This window comes from Gorilla gorilla, chromosome 9 (assembly GCF_029281585.2).
Source record: "Gorilla gorilla gorilla isolate KB3781 chromosome 9, NHGRI_mGorGor1-v2.1_pri, whole genome shotgun sequence".
NCBI classification, from domain to species: domain Eukaryota; kingdom Metazoa; phylum Chordata; class Mammalia; order Primates; family Hominidae; genus Gorilla; species Gorilla gorilla.
In genome coordinates, this window is record NC_073233.2 from 68,470,661 (window position 1) to 68,494,135 (window position 23,475).

Below are 23,475 nucleotides of genomic sequence, written 5' to 3' on the forward strand. Positions count from 1 at the left end.
AATGAATGAGTTCTGTTATAGGGAACTGGTGCTTAATCCTGTTGGAGACTCTCTAAGAGACAGTTGAAACACACTTCCAAATTATTTCTCTTAGGGGACAGAGAAGCTAGGGTAGTTACCCAGCATATGCATGTTACACTGGATAGGAAAAATTCTTGTGGGATTAACTTCCCAGCACCTATGGCCTGCCCCATACCTACGCATCCTCGGAAAAGAAAGGAGTTGTCCGTAGATGTGGAGACTGGCTGAAGATGCAGCACCAATACAGCATTTGCTGCAGAGTTTGCTCGGAGTTTGAGGCTGCAGTGAGCTATGATCACGTCACTGTACTCCAGCTTGAGCAAGACCCTGTCTCAAGACCTCCAGAGTGGATCAAGGGGATATAGATGCTGCATCAACAGCATTTGCTGAAGTAGGTTTGGACAATAATAATCTCCCTTGTATGTCTCCGGTCCCTTCTAGAAAGTTGGCACCACTTCTATAAACTCAATTAAAAGGTGACAAATTTCATCTTCTACAATATCTGGTTAAACCTGGTCCTGAATGTCCCACGTGCACTAGGGCTTAGCCACCTATATGTCCTCATTCAGATGCCTCTTATTATTTCTGTCAATACAGTTTGGTTCATGTCATTCGTCTTTACCAAAAGCTATTGAGTTACTTTAAAGAGTTAGACAAATGCTAAAGTTCATTTGGAAAAACAAACATGCAAGAATAGCCATAAAATATAATGAAAAAGGAAAAATTACACAGGAGACTAACCCTACAGGACATTGAAGTACACTGTAAAGCCTCTATAATTAAAACATTGTTGAAATAACACATGAATAGACAAATAGACCAATAGAAAGTAAAAGAAAGACCAGAATTAGAACCAAATGCATATAGAAATTTAGGCTGTGACAAAGGTGGCATTTCAAATGCCGCTGAAGACAAGATGAGCTATTTAATACATTGCCCTGGGGCAGCCAGGTAGACTTTTGGAAAAATATAAAATTAGACCCATATCTCATAGCATTCACAAAAAAATACATTTTACATGTATTAAGAATCAAAATGTAAAAAGTAAAACAATACAAGTATTAGAAGAAAACACAGCTAAATTCCTGCTTAATCTTAGTGTTAGGAAAGGCTTTCAAACAATGACTCAAATGCATAGGTAATAAAAGATAAGACTGATAAATTTTACTACAAAAATTTTTTAAATTTTTCTTGACAGAAAACCACCCTAAACAAAATCAAAAGACACTTGTCAAAATTGGAGAATATACCAAAGACAAAGACCTAAAATCCCTAGTATATAAAGAACTCTTTAAAAATTAAGGGACAAAGGTCCAGGAATCTGATAGAAAAAACGGGTAAAGAAGTAAAATTTGGGCTAGGCATGGTGGCTCACTCCTGTAATCCCTGCACTTTGGGAGGCCGAGACAGGAGAATCATTTGAGGCCAGGAATTGAAGACCAGCCTGGGCAGCATAGTGAAATCCTGTCTCTACAAAAATTTTTAAGATTTAGCTGGGCACAGTAGTGCGTGCCTGCAGTCCCAGCTATTCAGGAGGCTGAGGCACGTGGATTGCTTGAGCCTGGGAGTTTGAGGCTGCATTGAACTATGATCATATCACTGCACTCCAGCCTGAGCAAGACCCTGTCTCTAAAAAATACAAGCAACAACAAAAAAGTGAAGTCTGACTCCAGCTACCTTTTCATCTTTATTACATTCAATATCCTTCACCGTGAGCCATTCCCAACATATCTCTACCTTCTCTTCCCCAGGACTTTTCCCTTTCCATACCCTCAACAGTGTTCTTTTTGTTTTGACCATCTTACAATGTTCTAGCCATCCCATCAACTTCATTTGTTCTTCACGTTCACCTTCTTCAACGGTAAATGTGTCATGGACTATTCCATGCAGCTGTTTTTGTACTGTGCAATTCACACGATGTATGTCATAGATATGTGGAATGCCCTCCCATGGATGGCTTCTGATTTTCTATTGGCTCTGACTTGGATGAAAATAGATCTAAGTTGATTACAAGTCTCATTTCACTCGCTGTGACTCTACCCCTTTCTTGACTGCAGTTTATTGATTTCATATGCCACCTTCTGTTTGAAGTCTTCCCTAATCTCTTCAAGTCCAACAAATCATTTTCTCCTCTGTTCTCCTGTGGGGACATTTATCTCTCTTCTGTGGTGGTTATTTCATCCTGTCTCATGTTACAGCTAAATACAGCGCACCCTGGGTGCCCAGTTCATTTCTGTGTCTCCCAGAGCAACCAGCCCAACCCTTTCTTCTCCATGGAGATGATACCATAGACTCTTGTCAAATCAAACCATATTTAACTGGCTCATTAACCAAAACAGGAAATAAATACGAATGAAACTAAGCTCTAAGCAGCACGTAACCTGGCCTGCATCCAGGAAATAGAGGACTTCGGATCCTTCTAACCCTACCACCCAATTGGCCCCAGTACATTCATTCTCTCGGGAAAAAAAAACAAGGTCCCCACAGCAAAGAAAAGGGAATAGGATCAAGAGATACGTGGCTGCTGGCAGAGCAAGGTGAGTCTGCTTAATCTGGTGGTTGGTAACTGGGAGTTGGTGATAAGGTTTTTCTACCAAGTGAGACTTATGGCGAACCAGTGTGGATGAGGGATAGACAGAGTGTATTGTACTAGCTTTATTGAGTCTGCTCCAAGAGAAAGAAAGAGAAAGACAGGAGATGGAGGGGGACAGGAGAAACAAAAAGAAAAAGAATTTTTAAAACCACATTAGAATGTATAAGTAGCCTAGAAAATTGAGCAGTGGAAGCCACCCAATGAACAGACACTGCCTTGGCAATGGGGCTTCCCTTGAGAAGGATAATCTCCATTTAACTAATATTGACATACCTGGGACCTTGGAGGATTCTTGTCCACTCTCTCACCCTGTTTCCTTTTCCAGAAAATGAGAGACTTGAACTCAATGTTGTCCAAGAGATTTTCTAGTTCTGAACTTTTGCTTTCAGCCAGTACTAACATATGCAAATCAGTACTGTAAATACTATGAGAGGCCGGGTGCGGTGGTTCACATCTGTAATCCCAGCACTTTGGGAGGCCAAGGCGAGCGGATCACCTGAGGTCAGGAGTTTGAGACCAGCCTGGCCAACAGGGTGAAGCTCCATCTCTACTAAAAATACAAAAATTAGCTGGGTGTGGTGGCGGGCACCTGTAATCCCAGCTACTCAGGAGGCTGAGGCAGGAGAATTGCTTGAACCTGGGAGGCAGAGATTGCAGTGAGCCAAGATCGTGCCACTGCACTCCAGCCTGGGTGACAGAGCGAGACTCTGTCTCAAAAAAAAAAATTAAAAAAATAAACACTATGATGGACACAAAGATAGAAAAGACAGACCCCTTGCCCTCTGGTAGCCTTTACCCTCTTTGAGTCTTAGTTTTCTCATGGGTAAAACTGGGAGGGTGAGAGGATGAAAGGAAATGTATTTGTAAAGCACTTCTTAAGTACCCTATAACTGATATCTATTATTTGTAACATGGGATTCATAAACTTGTAGAGGGTTAAGATGCTCCAAGGAACTAGAAGAAGCAAAAGTCCTTTTTAAATGTAAGTACGAGTCCATATGTGAGGGAAAATTCTGTCGCATTTATTTCTTGGCAGCATGAATTCGATGACTTCAGCAGTTCCGGTGGCCAATTCTGTGTTGGTGGTGGCACCCCACAATGGTTATCCTGTGACCCCAGGAATTATGTCTCAGGTGCCCCTGTATCCAAACAGCCAGCCGCAAGTCCACCTAGTTCCTGGGAACCCACCTAGTTTGGTGTCGAATGTGAATGGGCAGCCTGTGCAGAAAGCTTTGAAAGAAGGCAAAACCTTGGGGGTAAGTGAGATTTCCCTTTGCAGGCCACAGACTGCACAGCTGGAGTGATGGCAGGGGGAAGGGAAGGCCTGGGAAATACACAAACACTACATCCCGCAAGTGGGGCTGAGTTGATCGCGCCTTGCCAAGCACAGGTCTATTAGAAAGCTCAGCTGCACAACATCACAGGGGGCCTCTGCGCAGACCTTGTATTTTCTGATTTAGGCATTTTCGGAAAGAGAAAGAAAAGCAACAAAAAAGCAGCGCACTTGAAGGTTGATCCTGTTGCCAGGATCCACGCCCAGCCCTGTGGCCTCTGAAGAAAGGGGTCCCAGCAAGACCAAAGTAGACCACAAGGTGGAGTCAGAATCCAATAAGATCGAATCAAATATTTGCCCAACAGGAAACAAAGCAGGTTAGGCAACCAACAACATAAATGGTCACCGCAACCCCTGAAAGGCTGTCCTGCGCAGGACAAAGAAAGGCCCATTTCACTGTGTAGCTGAATGATCATGGGCATGAATTTGGATGCAGACTGCCCGAGCTCCAACCCTAGCTCCACCCTCAGACAGTGCTCATGGGAACAAAAATTGATACAACCCTTAGGAAGGGAAATTTGTATCTGCCAAATTTACAAAATATCCAACAATTCCACTGCTGGAACTTCATTCTCCAGATATGCCTGTGCCCACAAAAACTGTGATATGTATGAGCTTATTCATTGCAGCGTGGTTTGTGATAACAAAAAAATTGTAATATCCATCAATATAATACCGGTTAAGTCAGTATATTGGTTAAGTCAGTGTAATATACTGGTTAAGTCAGTGCATCCAAAGAATAAAATGTAGTGGAGCTATGAAAAGAACAAGAAAGCTCTTTGTTTAATGATAGGGACACACCCCAAGATATGGAGTTAATGGAAGAAAGTAAGGGGCAGACACTGTGTATAATTTGCTTACATTTATGTGAATTTAAGGAAGTAATATATTTGTATTTGCTACCACGTGTGTAATATACAAACATACACAGATGTTCTTTCATTTACAATGGGATTATGTCCCAGTGTACCCATCATAAATTAAAAATATCATAAGTCAAAAATACATTTAATACGTGTAGCCTACCAAACATCATAGCTTAGCCTCACCTACCTTAAACAAGTTCAGAACACTTAGGTTAGCTTACAGTTGGGCAAAATCAACTAACACAAAGCCTATTTAATAGTGTTATTGAATATCTAATGTAGTTTACTGAATACTGGACTGAAAATGAAAAGCAGAATGATTGTATGGGTACTCCAAATACGGTTTCTACTGAATTCATGTCACTTTCACACCATAATAAAGTTGAAAACTTTTTTTGTTTTTTTGAGACAGAGTCTCACTCTGTCACCCAGGCTGAAGCGCAGTGGCGCAGTCTTGGCTCACTGCAAACTCTGCCTCCCGGGTTTAAGCGATTCTTCCGCCTCAGCCTCCCAAGTAGCTGGGATTACAGGCACCCACCATCATGCCTAGCTAGTTTTTGTATTTTTGTAGAGACAGGGTTTCACCATGTTGGCCAGGCTGGTCTTGAACTCCTGACCTCACGTGATCCGCCTGTCTCAGCTTCCCAAAGTGCTGAGATTACAGGTGTGAGCCACTGTGCCTGGCCCACATGGCATTTTTTATAAGGACACCAGTCATATTGGTTTGGAGACCCGCTCTACTCCAATGTGACCTCATCTTGGCTGATTACATCTGCAACAACTCTGTTTTCAAATAGAGTCACATTCTGAGGCACTCAGCATTAGAATTTCAACATACGAATTTGGAGGAGGGTTGGGGGAGGGGAGCATAATTTAACACATAACAATATCCTAAAGAAATAAGAGATGAAGGCAAAGATTTACATAGAAGGATGTTTATCACAATGTTACATATAATAGAAAAAAGTAGAAATAATCTTACCTGTCCAATAACTCTGTCTCAACTACTCCACAGACCATCCATAATGGGATCTGAGCAGCCCTGAAAAAACATATGTTCCAAGAATACTTAATGCCATGAGGACACATTCATGATGAAATATTAAGTTAATAAAATTCAGGGGGCCATGTTGTGCTATCAAGGTATATATTTGAAAAGAATAATGGGAGAATACACCAAAATGTAAACAGTTGTTTTCTCCAGGCGGAGGGGAGATTACAGGTAGTTTTTATTTCATTTTTGTATTTCCCATATTACTTTTTAGACCATGAAAATAAAACATTTAATAAAATTAAAAGGAGGCTCATAGGGGAGGCAGGACCCAGCCTCAGAAACAAGACTTCAGCTTGTGGCTCTCCTGACAGGCCATCCAGATCATCATTGGCCTGGCTCACATCGGCCTCGGCTCCATCATGGCGACGGTTCTCGTAGGGGAATACCTGTCTATTTCATTCTACGGAGGCTTTCCCTTCTGGGGAGGCTTGTGGGTGAGTAACTCAAGTCCTCCTGCCGATGAGTTCCCAGAAGGTGCCAAGGCACTCAAGGCCACCTTGCCAAGTTGTGCAGCTGTGCCCTGCCGAAGGTTCCCAGCCACCCAAATGTGGGGGATAGGAACCCAGCCAGCCCTGGCCTTGTTCCGCAAGCATATTAGTTTGGTAGGGCCGCCCCAACAGAGTATAGCACCACACGTTGGATGGCTTAAACAACAGAAATTTGTTATCTCACAGTTCTGGCGGCTGAAAGTCTGCGATGAAGATGTTAGCAGATGTTTTCCCCTAAGGTCTCTCTCCTTGGCTTGCAGAAGGTCGTCTTCTCCCTGAGCCTTTCCACGGCCTTTCCTCCATGCTTGTGTCCTAGTCTCCTCTTCCTATGAGGACACCAGTCATTTTGGATTAGGGTCCCCCCTGATGACCTCATTTAACCTGAATGACGGTTTTTAACAACCCTATCTCCAAACACAGTCAGATTCTGGAGCACTACAGATTAGGGCTTCGATCTACGAAATTTGGTGGGGGATAGAGGGTGTGGACACAATTCAGCCCATAATGTCAAGCTACAACCCCGCAAGGTGACATCCCCTCAAAAGGGATGTATTTTCTTTTTACTTTTTTTTTTTTTTTTTGAGATGGAGTCTCACTCTGTCACCCAAGCTGGAGCGCAGTGGTGCAATCTCGGCTCACCGCAACCTCCCCCTCCCGGATTCAAGCAATTCTCCTGCCTCAGTCTCCCTAGTAGCTGGGATTACAGACACTCACAACCACGCCCGGCTAATTTTTGTATTTTTAGTAGTGATAAGGTTTCACCACGTTGGCCAGGCTGGTCTCAAACTCCTGACCTCAGGTGATCCACCTGCCTCAGCCTCCCAAAGTGCTGGGATTACAGGTGTGAGCCACCACACCCGGCCAAAAGGGATGTATTTTCTTAATTCACAAAGAAAACATCCACATGTAAAAAATACACTGGGAATAGCCCCTGGCATTGTTGGACATAGGCCCACAAGCCTGAGCTTCAGGAGAAAAACACTCAACAAAGGTGAAGAGTGGCTTCCCAGCTGTAGAACAGCAAGGGTTTGAGTGCTTGAGCACTGGGGACTCAGTCTAGATCTGCAGATGGGCTTTGGGGGCTCCATTTTGGCAAAATACCTAATATGCTAAATGTGTATTATTTTTCTGGAAGGGTCCATAGCTGTCGTCAGATTATCAGAGTGATTCGTGACTCCATAAAGTGTTAAGAACTACAGTCCTTCTTCCACGTCAGTTTATTACCTTTATGGTTCCTTTGCAGTGTCCCCCTGCCCACACACACACACACACACACATACACACACACACACTCTCTCTCTCCTTCTCCTCCCCTCTCCACCTTCCTTTCTCCTTTCTCTCCCTTCTGTTAGTCTTCCTCCTGACTCACACACCTACATGTGACACTAATGCAACTTTCCTCATAAATGGCACAACTCCAGAGTAACCTAGGTGCCAGCCCAAGTCCCTCTACCTTATAAGAGTTAAATAAAATAGCCTAGAGCTATCTCCATCCCCGACAGCCACACAAGTTCTGCAAATGAACAGGGCTCCTCTAGCGAGGCTCTGCACACACCCAAACTCAGAACTCAGCCCCTTTCCCTCCCACAACCACTCACAAGATACCTGTTCCTGTATCTCTGACCTTCGTGGAATGTGGGGCTATGGAGAGGGCTAGCATCACGGCCACCCAGGCCTACCATTGAGCACACAATGCCTACCACGGAGCACTGGATTCCACCAAGTGCCAGTGAGCAGCAGGCAGTTGTCCTGGCATCTCAAATGCCTCACTGACCACGCCCCCTCCCACCAGGCTGCTGAGTCCCTTCAGCTCTCATGACCTTCCTCCTTTTGCTCTGCAGGGCAGTTGTGCTCTTTGCTGCCTTCTTGATCCCAGGACTGTCTTTCTATTTCCCAAAGATCATCAGTATCCTCTTCTGAAACAAAGGCTCATCTCCTCTGGCACCTCAGAAGGACTGAGAGGGACACCAAAAGTCCAGCCCTTCCTCCCCATCAAATCTCTATAAACAGAAGGGTGTGAGCCTGAGATTTGCTTTTCCACTCATAGGAGAATATGGCCTTGGCCTTGGAAGGCGGAAACAGCTGGAATAAGTTTTCATTGTAAATAACTATGTCCACTCTATGGCACATGCATCTGCCGTGGGTGGGAGGGAGTATGGAGTGAGGGTTAGGAACATGGAGTCTGAAATCAAGCTGTCTGGATTTGATTCTCAAATGCATGTGCCTTAGAGTGGAAACACTTATTTACAATGAAAACTCCGCCAGATGATGTTGTGTGAGTTGTTTAAAATCTCTAAGCCTCAGTCTCCTCATTGATAAAATGGCAAGAGTAATAGTGCTTGATAGGCCACCATGTGGTTAAATGAGGCGAGGTTAAACAAGTACTTCATCTGTTGGGGGAAGGGCAGTGATGGGTTGCTAGTCGGTACGCGGCTTCTTTTGGGGCTGATGCAAATGTTCTAACTTACATTGTAGTGATGATTGCACAACTTTATAAATATACTAAAAATAATTGCATAATATACTTTAAATGGGTGAATTATATGATATATGAATTATATGTCAATGAAGCCTTTTCTAAAAAAGCATTTTCTATAGTGCCCCACAAATGGTAGCTCCTATTAAATATAGCTCATGCCCTCTCATACCACTGTTGCTAGCCCACTGGGCAAATGATGGCAGGCAATCCCATCAGCCACAGTGCCTGCGGAATACCATGTTGGATGAAATGCACGCAATTGACATCATCATCCTCGTATTTGATGTTCAGCATCGTAGCGACACAATGTTTATCTGAGTAATTAAAAGTTATTTGTCCAGATATGCAGACAGGCAAGGATTGATGTCAGGCTTCTATCTAAAAGCAGCAGAGAAGACGCTGGTAACCCCTTCCTTCTCCCCTCCAGAGCCCCCAAACCTAACTGAATCTTGATATAAAGATTGGAAAACAATAGGGTGTACTTGTGGGAAAATAAAATACAAGGAAATAATCCAACATTTATTGAGCATCTACTAAGTGTAATGCCAGATGTAGGGCATAAGTTGTCTCATGACAATGACACTTGGGAAGAGCTATAAATTTTTCCATTTTGTAGATGAGGAAATAAAGACTTAGAGAAGTTAATAACTTACCCAAGGTCAAGAGTTTCTAGCCAGAAAGTAAAACCAGGTTTGCTGGATCCTAGAATATATATTTATTCCACCCCAGTGCCCTTTCAGGCAGTGCAAAACAGCTCATTTTTTCTGTTGCCCATGTTGAGCTGATGGTTCCAGCAAAGGTTCCCACTGTGTGTGACCAGAATCACAGAAGCCTGGGGAAGGGCACCCTAGCCCCTGACCTCTTTCTAAACCCACTCTGTTCTGCACCAGTTTATCATTTCAGGATCTCTCTCCGTGGCAGCAGAAAATCAGCCATATTCTTATTGCCTGGTAAGTTACATTCTGAGACCAGCTCTTCCAACTGGAGACCTATAGAATGGTGTCACAAAGGGGAAAATAAGGTCACATACGATTCCTCCCCCAGCCTTGCACCTACTATAACCAGACACAGGGTGCTCACACACATTCCCGCTCATACAGACTGGCCACAGGAGCCTGGCCCTGGAGTCACATGTGGAAAAGTCCCAAGAGGATGCAGAAGTGAGAAGGGGCAATACGGTCACCTTAGTTAAGTCATCAGAGTATGGAGAGCGAGAGAGAGAGAGAGAGATAACAGCTTTCCTAAGAAGCCCTGCCACGGAGAGGCACAGAGCTCCCAAGGGCCCAGGGCTGCCCTCTAGCAGAGCAAGGAGCCAAGAGTACCTCCAGTACACAGAAGAGGACTCCGGGGAAGCCGAAGGAGGCTCAGTCACTCGCTTTCCTAAGGAATCCAGCCAACAGAACTCTGATAATCAACATGGACAAAGCTTTGTGCTCCCCTATCAACAGACCAAGAAATACCTTCATTTGTCTCATAATCAGGTTATGAAGGGTAAAGGGTGACCAGGTCCCTACAACCAGATGAGATCTATTTGAAAGTCTTCAAAAGAAAGCTCAAAATGTGGAAGCGTATCTTTCTGCACATGGCCCAGAATCATGGAGCATCTGAGCTTATCACATCCCAAGACAATTGGGCTAAGATTCTATTTATCCTATCGGACAAATAGGTCAAGTGTTTCCCAGAGATTTTTCTTTTTTCTTTTTTGTGTGTGTGTGTGTGTGAGACGGAGTCTCACTCTGTCCCCCAGGCTGGAGTGCAGTGGTTTGATCTCAACTCACTGCAGCATCTGCCTCCTGGGTTCAAGCAATTCTCCTGCCTCAGCCTCCCTAGTAGCTGGGATTACAGGTGCACACCACCATGCCCAGCTAATTATTGTATTTTTTGTATTTTTTGGTGTTTTGGTAGAGATGGACTTTCGCCATTTTGGCCAGGCTGGTCTTGAACTCCTGACCTCAGGTGATCCGCCTGCCTCAGCCTCCCAAAGTGCTGGGATTACAGGTGTGAGCAACTGCGTCCAGCCCCAAAGATTATTCTTGAGAACACTTCTCCCATGATATGCTCAATGAAGATAGTTAGATGAACTTGGGAAAATCTCTATGTATTATTTCCTCTCTGAAAGATCTAAAGTCTCTGAGACTTTAAAGGCTCTGAGAAGTCCCACCACGATGATCTGTTTACCTTTGCCCAACCCAGCTATTTTCAAAGCCAACTTACCCCAAAACCTTTCTTGCACAGAACACCTCTTTACTTGCAGTGGAAATAGGGTTCCTGGGATTCACATTAAGAAACACTTTTTGATGAAAAGAGTTATAGAGATGGATGGTGGCAATGGTTGCACAGCATTGTGGATGTATTTAATGCTACTGAACTGTAACACCTGAAAATGATTAGGATGTTAAATTTTATGTTACGTATATGTTAATGCAATTTTAGAAACTGGGGGGAAAAAGAAACACTTGTTGGGTCTCCATTCATCTCAGCTATAACAGCTTTTCTCGCCCGCCCTGACCCTCTGTGTCTTCTTCAGCTGTCTGGCAGTTTGGGCTTGAACATCGTCAGTGCAATCTGCTCTGCAGTTGGAGTCATACTCTTCATCACAGATCTAAGTATTCCCCACCCATATGCCTACCCCAACTATTATCCTTACGCCTGGGGTGTGGTGAGTATCCCTCTCAACCAAAGATCCTCTAAGTTCTGAATTAGCTACATTTAGAAAACTCCCAGAAAGGGCTTGACAACCAAGCTTCCTCATTGAACATGGTAGGAAAAGGAGGTGCTTTCAGAATAGGAACAAATTTTAAAGTCCTTGACCCATAGCTTTAAGCACGTGACCTTTCTCAGTTTGGGTTTCTGCCTTCATAAAACAATACCTTTCTTGTGGCAATGTTGAGAGAATTAAATGCAATTTTACAAAGAATGCATATGTGCCCACCAACCAGCACCTCTCCTCACATTCTCTGCCTTCTTGCCCATTACTATAAGCAAGAGGTTAGCAAACTTATTCTCTAAAGAGCCAATAGTAAGTAGTTAAGGTTTTGCAGGCCTACAGTCTCTGTCCTGCAGCTATAGCTGCCTTATAGCAGCCACAGAAAACACTAAACAAATGAATATGGCTGTGTTCTGATAAAACTTTATTTACAAAACAGGCAGCAGGCAGGATTTGACCCATGGATCATAATTCACCCACCTCTACTATATATTAGCACTGTCCTATGGAAATATGCAAGCCACATATGTTATTTTAAATTTTCTAGTTGCCACATTTAAAAGAGAGAGAGAGTGAAAGCAACAGGTGAAATTGATTTTAATAATCTATTTTATTTAACCCCGTATATCCGAAATATTGTCATTTCAACATGTAATCAGTATAAAAACTTGGTTTGCTATTTTGCATTTGGGGAACTAAATCTTCAAAATCCAGTGTATATTTTGCGCTTACGGCACATCTCGATTTGGGACCAGCTGCATCTCAAGTGTTTAAAAGCCACATGGGAATTGTGGCTGCTGAATAGAACAGGGCAGCTACAGATGAGCTACCTGTGTCTCACGTAAATTCAATCCTCTGTCTGCACAACTGAGTCCATCCTCTCCTACCTGCTCAAGTTCTCCTCCCCTCTCCCTCATCCCGTCTCTCCTCTACATCATCAGTCTTTCCCCCTTTACTGGGGCTTTTGCATCAGCATTAAGCATGCTTTTGTTTCTTAAAAAACAAACCAACCAACCTCCTCTTCATTCTACTTCCTTTATCCACTACCACTGTATCTCTCTGGCCCTCTTTGCAGACAAATTCTTAAAAGAATTGTCTACACTTAGTGAGTCCAATCCTCTTCTCTCATATTCTCTCTGAACCTGCTCCAGTTAGACTTTCAGCCTCGCTTCCCTAAACACCTGCTCTTCTCCAAATCCCCAATGAGGTGATTGATCCTTCTTCTCGGAAGGACTTTGCTTGACTTCCAGGCACCACCCTCACTTGTTGCCCTCTTCTCTGTCTCCTCTGCTAGTTCTCTTTTTCCCAATCTCTTAGGCTCAATAATTGGTTCTCTGGTTTTCTTTCTGTACTCATTTGTCTATCTCATTTAGTCTGGCAACTTGAAACACCTTGTCTATGACAATTGTTCTAGAATACATGGCTCCAGCCAAATCTTCTCCCCTATACACCAGTCTAGCATGTCCAATAGTCAACTCAACAGCTCTTAGTTCATACATCCAAGTCTGATCTCCAGATTTCACTTCCCAAACCTTCTCTACTCAGTTTTCCTGATTCTATTTGATGACAACTCCATCCTTCCAGTTGCTCGGGACAAAACCCTGGAGTCGTCATTGACCCTGTCTTTCTCTCAAACCTCACAGCCAATCCCTCGGGCAATCCTGTTGGTTCAAAAAGCATTCAGAATCCCACCATTTTCCCCCAGCCCCTCTACTCCCACGCTGGCCTGAGCCACCGCATTTCTCATCCAGTCATGGAAACAGCCTCCTGACTGCTCCCCTTCTCCCACTCTGGCTTCACTGCAGCTGTTGATAGCATGGCCACCAGAGGGATCCTTTGGAAACATAAGATCCCATCACTTCTCTGCTGGCATCTTACTCAGAAAAAAAGCCAATGTCCTTCCAGCAGCCTGAAGATGCTGGCCCTCTGGTGCCCCCCGCCCCAGGCTCTGCTGCCATCCTCTGGTTCTGCTGCTGAACCACAGGAACCTCCGTGATGTTTTCTCCAACACTCCAGGCATGTTTCCACCTTTGGGCCTGGAATGTTCCCTCCGACTGGGGAACTCTTCCCTCAGATGTTCCCACAGCTTCCTCTGTCCCTTCCTCACCTCCTTCAGATCACTACTCTGCAACCACCTTCCCAATGAGGCCCACCTGAACAACCCAACACCCACACTCTCCTAGTAACCCGCTTCCCTTCCCCTTATGTATCTTTCCTGTAGTCTATGCATCTAACACCCTCTGCAACTGACTTATTTGTTACATTTCATGCTTACTGCCTGTCCCTGGAATGAGATTCTTAAGGACAGGGATGTTTTTGGTTTCATTCACTGTCATACCTCAAATACCTAGAACTGTGTCTGGCACACGGTTGACACTTGATAAGCATTTGTGAAGGAATAAATTAATGTGCCAGCTGTGATGCATACTCAGTAAACATCAACAGCCATTAACTGTTGTTTGTATTTGATCAGATCCTTTTATCTGCAAGAGACTTAAAGACTTATCTTTCCAAGATTCTTAGGCAAAGCCTCTCCCTAGAGACCCTATGGACCAAGTCCATGTCATTTATCAAAAGTACCTTGAGTTTCTCCCCTCCCAGAAACATTTTATGGCTCCCAGATACTTTAGGATTAAAGTCCAAATTCCTCAGCCAGGTATTTGCCCCCCTGGGGAATCTGGCTCTATCTCACTGTGCCCTACAGTTCACCTCCCTTTGAATCTCTCACTCACCCTGAACCCCAGCTACTCCCGTCCACTGGGAGAGGTAGGCACAACCGAGTACTTGGGAATTTTCCTGCTGGGAAAGAACCAATCAGGGAGGCATGGACTGCCCAATAGAAGAAATTAAGAAGCAAATGCTGGTGGAGGAACTAAGGGAAAGGAAGATGGGAGAAGAGTTTAGGAAAGACTAAACCCCAAGCAGCACAGCCAGGTGCCCTGGAGTAGAGGGAGCAGCAATTTTTGATTCAGAAAATTTGGCTTTTAATCTTAGTTCTGCCAATGATTGATCTTGGAATGAGAACTCGCCCCATGCCCACCACCCATTCCAACTTCAAGCCTCAGTCATCCCATCTGAACATGGAGGGTCGGACTGCATCTGAGCTTTGCAAATAATGACCCAAGGAATGGAGAGACTCCAGGGTTTCCACATCAGGAATTATTTTTCATCAGATAACAAATATCTCAACTGCTTGAGGGACCCCTTTTCCATGAAATATTTTATATGTAAAAAAATTTTATTTAAAAAAAATTGAAAAAGACCAGCATACTTTGCCCGGGCCATTCTACTCTAAGTCTCTGTGATCCGTTGACTTAGACATCCTGCACTCCCCTTTTCCTGGGACAACTGCCTCTACCCTCACCCTCTCTAAATCCCTTCATGACAGTGAACCTCTCCCTCCTCAGTGCTCTGGGATACCTTTTTGCTGTTCTGTAGCTCTTACCCTATCTGATGTGAATTATAATTATCATCTGCATCTGTTTTCCTACTAGATTTTGCCTCTCAGGATGCATTTCTTAGCCGCTTCTACCAAGTAGATGTTTAATAACCACTTGCTAAATGGAGAGGAAGGAGAAGAAAAGGGGCTAAGGAGAGGCCTCTCCAAAAGAGAGAATTCTCCAAGCATCTGGCTGTCACCAATGCTGTTTTTAAAAATCATAATTGAGATAATTGAGGCCGGGCACGGTGGCTCACACCTGTAATCCCAGCACTTTGGGAGACCGAGGCAGGTGGACCACTTGAGCTCAGGAGTTCAAGACCAGCCTGGGCAACATGGCGAAATCCCATCTATACAAAATATACAAAAATTAGCCGGGCATGGTAGCGCGTGCCTGTAATCCCAGCTACTCAGGAGGCTGAGGCAGGAGAATCGCTTGAACCCAGGAGGCGGAGCTCACAATGCTGAGCTCATGCCACTGCTCTCCAACCTGAGTGGCAGAGCAACACTCTGTCTCAAAAAAAAAATAAAATAAAAAAATCATAATTGAGAGGCATTTCTTTGGTACCTACTGCATGCCATCCACCTTCACTATGGAATGTTCTCATGTCACATAATTGGAACCCAAATGGTAATGGGAGTCTCCTGGATGGACCTTTTAGATTGAAACTCGCTTCCCAGATACACTGGAAGACTCCATACTCCTGGGTATTCTTGGGTAACAGCAAATGGAGGGTTTCTGTTTCTCCCGGTTACCTCTTGCTACGGTTAATTTACTTCATTTTGGGGATCCTTTCACTGATTGTTCTTCCCAAGCCAGAGAAACAGCCCCAATTCCTGCCTTCCACAAAACACCACTGTCACAAGCCAAGAAAGTCTTTTCAGAGGCTGACATTTTCCCAAAGGTTCAGATGAAGGGGTGGGTTGCCCCTTCACACCTGTGGGTGTTTCTCGTTAGGTGGAACAAGAGACTTGGAAAAGAAAGAGACACAGAGATAAAGTACAGAGAAAGAAAAAGGGGGCCCAGGGGACTGGTGTTCAGCATACAGAGGATCCACGTGGGCACCGGCCTCTGAGTTCCCTTAGTATTTATTGATCATTATAGGGCATGGCAGGATAATAGGATAATAGTGGAGAGAATGAGGCAGGAGAATGGCGTGAACCCGGGAGGCGGAGCTTGCAGTGAGCCGAGATTGCGCCACTGCACTCCAGCCTGGGCGACAGAGCGAGACTCCGTCTCAAAAAAAAAAAAAAAAAAATAGTGGAGAGAAGGTCAGAAAGTAAACACGTGAACAAATGTCTCTGCATCATAAACAAGGTAAAGAAAAAAGTGCTGTGTTTTTGATGTGCATATACATAAACATCTCAATGCCTTAAGGAGCAGTATTGCTGCCAGCATGTCCCACCTCCAGCCCTAAGGCAGTTTTCCCCTATCTCAGTAAATGGAATATACAATGGACTTTACACCAAGACATTCCATTGCCCAGAGACGAGCAGGAGACAGAAGCTTTCCTCTTACCTCAACTGCAAAGAGGTGTTCCTTCCTCTTTTACTAATCCTCCTCAGCACAGACCCTTTACGGGTGTTGGGCTGGGGGACGGTCAGGTCTTTCCCATCCCATGAGGCCATATTTCAGACTATCACATGGGGAGAAACCTTGGAAAATACCTGGCTTTCCTAGGCAGAGGTCTCTGTGGCCTTCCGCAGTGTTTTGTGTCTCTGGGTACTTGAGATTAGGGAGTGGTTTGAGATTAGGGAGTGGTGATGACTCTTAACAAGCATGCTGCCTTCAAGCATTTGTTTAACAAAGCACACCCTGCACAACCCTTAATCCATCTAACCCTGACTTGACACAGCACATGTTTCAGGGAGCACAGGGTTGGGGGTAGGGTTACAGATTAACAGCAGCTCAAGGCAGAAGAATTTTTCTTAGTACAGAACAAAATGGAGTCTCCTATGTCTACTTCCTTCTACACAGACACAGTAACAATCTGATCTCTCTTTCTTTTCCCCACATTCAGAGGGATGGTGGAGGTTTACATCAGAGCCCAGCAAACCACTGATTACTGAAGATAAGACATCCTTGCTTTGGGAAGTCTTCATTTTTCACAGGAGGCCTTTTCCTGTGGCCTCCCCCTTCCCACCATGGCGCTCAACTCCTTCTTTTTCCTCTAACCATCTCCCTGTTCTCTCTGTGGCTTGTCCATACCCTCCAATTCCTACCGACGGCCTCCCCAGAGCAGTGTCACTGCTCCCCTCTCTGACTCCAGAGCACACCCTCAGGTCTCCACACCCGAAGCAACCTATCAAGGGGCTTCCCTAAACATGGTCATCTTTTTTCTCAGAGGAACACTACCAAGTAAATGTTGCAATAACAATTCTTTTACCCACACACTTGATACTTACAAAAACCCGGTGGGAAATTTCCCCCCACGAGGCTGAGAGAGGATAGGGGACTTCCGCAAAGCCACAAAGAGTCCATGGCAGGGCCCCAGTGAGAGGTCAGTTCGGACTCCCAGTACCGTGCTCCTGTCCTCCCCATCTGCTCTGCCTACAGAACCCTGGAATGGCGATTTCTGGCGTGCTGCTGGTCTTCTGCCTCCTGGAGTTTGGCATTGCATGCGCATCTTCCCACTTTGGCTGCCAGTTGGTCTGCTGTCAATCAAGCAATGTGAGTCCCAGGGCTCCTCAGTGGGTGGAAAGATGCCCCCAAAAAGGTGGAGACAAGGGAGCTCTTTGTGCTTTCCACTGCCTGCTCAGGAGCAGGAGTAGTTCCTCGGTGTCCGAGGCCTTTGGTGCATGGCCCGTCCTTCTTAGCATGCCCCCTGTGTGCCTGTGTTTTCTAGGTGAGTGTCATCTATCCAAACATCTATGCAGCAAACCCAGTGATCACCCCAGAACCGGTGACCTCACCACCAAGTTATTCCAGTGAGATCCAAGCAAATAAGTAAAGCTACAGATTCTGGAAGCACCTTTCACTGGGACCAAAAGAAGTCCTCCTCCCTTTCTGGGCTTCCATAACCCAGGTCGTTCCTGTTCTGACAGCTGAGGAAACGTCTCTCCCACTGTTTGTACTCTCACCTTCATTCTTCAATTCAGTCTAGGAAATCATGCTGTTTCTCTATCAAGAAGAAGACAGAGATTTTAAACGGATGTTAACCAAGAGGGACTCCCTAGGGCACATGCATCAGCATGTATGCTGGCATCCAGCCTCTGGGGCCTTGGCACACACACATTCGTGTGCTCTGCTGCATGTGAGCTTGTGGGTTAGAGGAACAAATATCTAGACATTCAATCTTCACTCTTTCAATTGTGCATTCGTTTAATAAATAGATACTGAGCATTCAATGTGTTCAAGGCTCTCTTCATGGCAGGAGGGGGCTGGACATTGACATGACACAGTCTTGGACCTCAAGGAACTTCTGGCCTCAGGACAGAGGACACCAGGACATCACGGGAGCAATTTTCACTCACAAAGGGCAACATAGGGGAGAGGCAGAAGGAGCCCAGAGTGAATTCTGGCTGTGATGCAGAAAGGAAGGAATGAGGAGAGCAGAGGACAGGTCTGGTTGGGGGAGCAACATCTGAATGGGGCATTAAAGGACAGTAAGGATTTTCAGTGTAATAAGGGACCACGTGGTTCAGGAGGCCTTCAGAGAGAATGATCAGTCCTTTTAGATTCTGTTACCAATGAGGCAACCAAATTCACGAATGTGCAAGAATGTAGAAGGAATCTTCCAGAGACATAAGGCCAATACATCATTATCGGTAAAAGGACTAATTCCAAAGAGAAATGGCCATGTCATTCCTATTACCATTTCTGCATTTACCGTGGTAACAGCATCTAAAAGGACTAATCCTTTCAGCAGATGACTCACTGTCTCCAAAGGTCTCCCAAACAGCGTTGTCCCTCATACTGAAAATCCCTCACTGTCCTTTAATGGCCCATTTAGATGTCGCTTCCTGAACCAGGCAAAATTTAAACATTGTTATGTATGATAACCAATGGGCATCCAAGAAATTGCATTCTGTGGGGTTATAGCAATCATCTCTAAAATCCAGCTGTTGTCAAGCTTTTCTTACCTACAGAAGCACTGCAAGGATTTGTTTGTTTGTTGTTTGTTTTGGTTACTAAATACAAAATGTGATTTTGCTCTTGTAAATAACTCTGTTCTTGGGGTTATCTAAGAAGTTTCTTCTAAATGGCATGCAGTTAGAGGTCTGTCGCCTGTGCACCTGCATCTTCTCATTTTCTCTGATCAGGAATCCTTCTGATGCCCATCAGCTAGCCAGGAACAGGAGTGTTTTCATTTCCTAGAACTAAATGGGCCTTAGGAATTACAGACCTCCTGAAAAATTGATTTTTTCAAGTGGAATATGAGGCATGTAATATCCTGGTTCTAGATCAGTCCTTCACATACCTGTTTTGTAAGCCAGGAGGTTAGGACATTGAGCTCCCCAAAAGGGACCCACCTGTTTGCACCGTTCTCTGAGGGCTGGGTAAACAGAGCAAGCCTGCCCCTCTCACCACCTCCTTTCTTATTGCTGCCTCTTGCTGCCCCATCTAATTCCACACCTCCTCATTCTACAGAACTCTACCCCTCAACCCTGACCCTCCATTCTGTTCACAGAGCCTCCTTCCTGACATTTCTGACCTATGAGTTAATTCAGATATTGCTAACGTAGCTCGCTTCCTGCAGTGTGGGTCATCCCAGAGAAAGTACTTTCTAATACATCTGGTGCCTCTCCAGATGGGGACACCTGACCCTGCCCTCCTGAAATCACCACGGGGCTTGTTGGAACAGATTCTTTCCTATCTTATCACCTACTATATTAGTCCTGTGTTCTAGGCCCTTGTCCCAGGGGGAACAATTGCCAACCTAGGGTGACAGCTCATTGCATAAAATGTTATGCATTCTCTGCACCACCCCACAAGCCCTCCATCCACAGTGGTCCATCCCCTCCCTATCCACTCCATAACAATGGAACATAAAACCCAGAAGAGATCTCAGAGATCTGTGGCCCACCCAACTATTTAACCATAGCACTGTGGCAGTGCAACGGTTTAAATCTCCCCTCCAAAACTCATGTTGCAATTTAATTGCCATTGTAATGGTATTTAAAAGTGGAGTCTTTAAAAGATGATTAGATCATAAGGCCTCTGCCCTCATGAATGGAGTAGTGCCATTATTTTGGGAGTGGGTTAGTTATCACAGGAGTGGGCTCCTGATAGAAGGATAAATTTTGGTCCTTGTCCTCTCTCCGCCTCATGTGCTCATTTGCCCTTCAGCCATGTTATGATGCATCAGGGCCCTCAGCAGATACTGGCACCATGCTCTCGGACTTCCCAGCCTCCAGAACTGTGAGAAATAAATTTATTTTCTTTATGAATTACCCAGTCTCTGTTATTCTGTTATAGCAATGTAAAACAGACTAAGACAGGTAGAGATGGATATTTGCCCAAGATCATCAACCCAGCTAGAGGTATAGCCAGGTCCAGAACCAGAACTTCAGATGGCCGGTTCAGGGCTCCTTGCAGAAGGAGGAGCATGTGGTAAAAAAAAAAAAATCAGGGTGACTAAGATTAAAACACTGTCTTCACTTCCTTAGCTTGAAATGACACAGGATCCTTCGGGTGCCACTTCACCAGCCAGAGACTTCCACAGCCAGCAGCACCTCTGCTAGAGTTTTGCTCATGACTGCTGAGCTGGCTCCTCCCACTTGGCCCAGCAGGCTGTGCTCAGCTCATGCTACCGGCCCAGATCTCACACCCACCATGGGCAAGTTAGGCATGGAGCAGAAAGGGGTGTGTGAGCAAGCGAGCGAGAGTGGGGTCTGGCCATGGTACACCTGTGCTGGCTGCTGTGGTGGGGCAGGCAGCTCCAGGGGCCAGCACAGGCACAAGCTCTGTGCAAGGCTATGGCTGGACAAGGCATGCCTTAAGTGGCTTCCACCTTGAGCACTGGCATTTGGACAAGGGGAACACATGGTGCCTGAACACTTAGAGACGCCAGCAACTGCAGAGCCCCAAATGGGTGTTACAGCATGTCACGGCTCTGGCTCAGGGAGTACCAAGATCTGGGCTCCCAGAAGGGTCACAGCTCTTCTCTCATAGTCTGGCAAACGAGAGCATGTCACCACCCATAGCTCGGCAATCTGGCCAGAAACATGTTTCAGCTTGGTTGTTTTACACCTTGTTTGGTCCTGCTGCCCTGCTCCAGCCCACAGTTCCTGGGCTGGCCTGGCCCTGCTCTGCTTCCCATCATGCAGAGCAGCTGCCCAGCATCAGTAGAAGGCAGGAGGGATACAATGTTACAGCTCCTTTCGCAGCCGCCATTCCACGGGTGCTGGGTTTTTGTCCTGTGTCCAGGAAGAATGAGGTTACATGGACAACCAGAGAGTGAGCAAGGCAGAGAAGAGTTTTATTGAGCAATAAAACAGCTCTTAGTGGAGAAGGGCCCCAAAGCGGGTAGCCCCTACCCAGAAGTGGGTAGTCCCACGTGGCTGAGTCCAGAGGTTTTATGGGCTTTGGCCCCATCCCAGACTTACTGAATTAGCACTCTGGGGACAGGATCCAGCAATCTGTTTTTGAACAAGTCTGCTGGGTGATTCTGATGCACACTCTCAGGTTTGAGAACCACTGCTCCACAGCATCTTCTCAAATGACTGTTTTTCTCATTTTGAGTACCTTCTAACATGATGGCGTATGTTATGATGGTGTTTACAGAGGCAGCCCATGCCATCTGTAGACAATTGTACTGAGAGGCTCTTCTTAAGAATGAACTATGTCAAAACGGAATGAATTATGTCAAGTTTTCATGTGGAAGATTAAAAAAAAAAAAAGATGACCCTTCACCTTTAGACTTGCAGAATCAGAGTATTAGATAAGACTCTGTCTCAGCCCATCCACTTGCTGACAGTCTCTGGCAGGTTACGTCCCCCATGTTCCCTTTGGTCAACCTTCTCCCCCTTCTCACCCCAGCAAGGCTAGTATCAGGTACACTTTTTATGTCTCATAAAGTTAAATCAACAACCAGGAGTCAATAGAAACTATACAGATACAGAGATCAATAAAGGCAGAAGCAGCAACATTCAACTTCACCCAGGTAAGAGGGTAATAAAATTCCATAAAGGACAACCCAGTGGGCCAATCCACAGACTGCCAGAAGCATCAGGCAACTGAGCACTCCCCACCTCCACTACTGAACACTGCCAGCATGCTGGCCACGGGGCTGGTAGTGCTCAATAAATGTCTGTCAAATGAACACAATCTTATGAAAATGGAAGTAATTAACATTTATTGAGTCTTTAATGTCTGACAACTTATTCTGTTCAATGCCCTTTGATAAAAGAAAAACTTCAGCCGAATTAAATTTAAAGGAGTTTAACTGAGCAATGAACAATTCACAAATCGGGCAGCCCCCAGAATCACAGCAGATTCTCAGAAACTCCATGAGTGCCTCGTGTTCAGAACAAATTTATACACAAAAAGGAAACATGATGTACTGGAATTGGAAGTGAGGTACAGAAACAGTGAGATTGGTTATAGCTCCGCATTTGCCTTAGTTGAAGGCAGCTTGAATAGTCAGTGGTCTATGAATGGTTGAAGTATGGCCGCTGGGATTGGCCAATGCTCAGCTATTGTTACTGATGCATACTATTAAGTTAGGTTTTCGATTTTGTCTGACTATTAAGCTAGGTTACAGTTCACCCACAAGGACTCAAATATAGAAGTACAGAGTCCTTCTCAGGCCATATTTAGTTTGCTTTAACACCTTTCAGCTGCATGATCTCATTTTGTATTGCAAAAATACAGAGTGGCATTATCTATGCTTTAGGAAAGAGAAATATGAAAAATCTGGGGCTCAGAGAGGTTAAGTAATTTGCCCAAGTCTGTCCGCACTGCTAGTAAATGATAGAGCTGGGTCTTAATTCATGTCTCCTCACTCCAAATCCCATGTTCTTTTGCCACTGCAAAATGTATCTCTCACAGTTCTGGAGGCTGGGAAGCCCAAGACCAAAGTACCAGCAGATTTGATGTCTGGTGAGGGGCTGCTTCCTAGTTCATAGATAGCAGTGCTCTCACTATGTCCTCACATGGCAGAGGGGCCAAGGGAGCTCTCTGGAGTCTTTTATTATATAAAGCCACTAATCTTATTCATGAGCCCCTCATGAGCTAATCACCTCCCAAAAAACCCACCTCCAAATATCATTACATTGAGGACTAGGTTTTAACATAGGAATTTTAGGATGACAAAAACGTTCAGTCTGTAGCACAGAGTACAAAAAGCTTATTGATACAGCTTCAGATTCCACACCGCAAGTAACCTCTCGGGAACTAACACTTGAGTTTGGTGTATCAGGGGTTCTTAAGAAGCGGGAAGAGGTGAATTTGGTAACGTCTGGATGTATTTTTTGTTGCCACAGCTGGAGTTGAGGGAAAGGGTGCTACTGGCATCTAGTGGGTAGAAGCCAAGGATAATGCTGAACATCCT

The 23,475-nt window shown here is 45.0% G+C and overlaps 1 protein-coding gene across 1 annotated transcript; it reads left to right on the forward strand.

The window, feature by feature from the left end:
- Positions 1-2,392: 2,392 nt before the first annotated feature.
- On the forward strand, positions 2,393-18,324 carry MS4A8 (membrane spanning 4-domains A8). The gene is made up of 7 exons (XM_004051287.4): positions 2,393-2,558; positions 3,651-3,870; positions 6,179-6,301; positions 9,725-9,784; positions 11,362-11,493; positions 17,538-17,651; positions 17,827-18,324. Exons 2-7 carry the CDS (start codon positions 3,652-3,654, stop codon positions 17,929-17,931), a joined length of 753 nt encoding a protein of 250 aa, XP_004051335.1. The 5' UTR covers positions 2,393-2,558; position 3,651; the 3' UTR covers positions 17,932-18,324.
- Positions 18,325-23,475: the final 5,151 nt, after the last annotated feature.

Coding starts and splice junctions, on each gene's coding strand:
- MS4A8 (XM_004051287.4), top strand. CDS start 3,652: ATGAATTCGATGACTTCAGCAGTTCCGGTGGCCAATTCTGTGTTGGTG. Junction 6,302..9,724: donor CCTTCTGGGGAGGCTTGTGG/GTGAGTAACTCA, acceptor GTTCTGCACCAG/TTTATCATTTCAGGATCTCT. Junction 17,652..17,826: donor TCTGCTGTCAATCAAGCAAT/GTGAGTCCCAGG, acceptor TGTGTTTTCTAG/GTGAGTGTCATCTATCCAAA.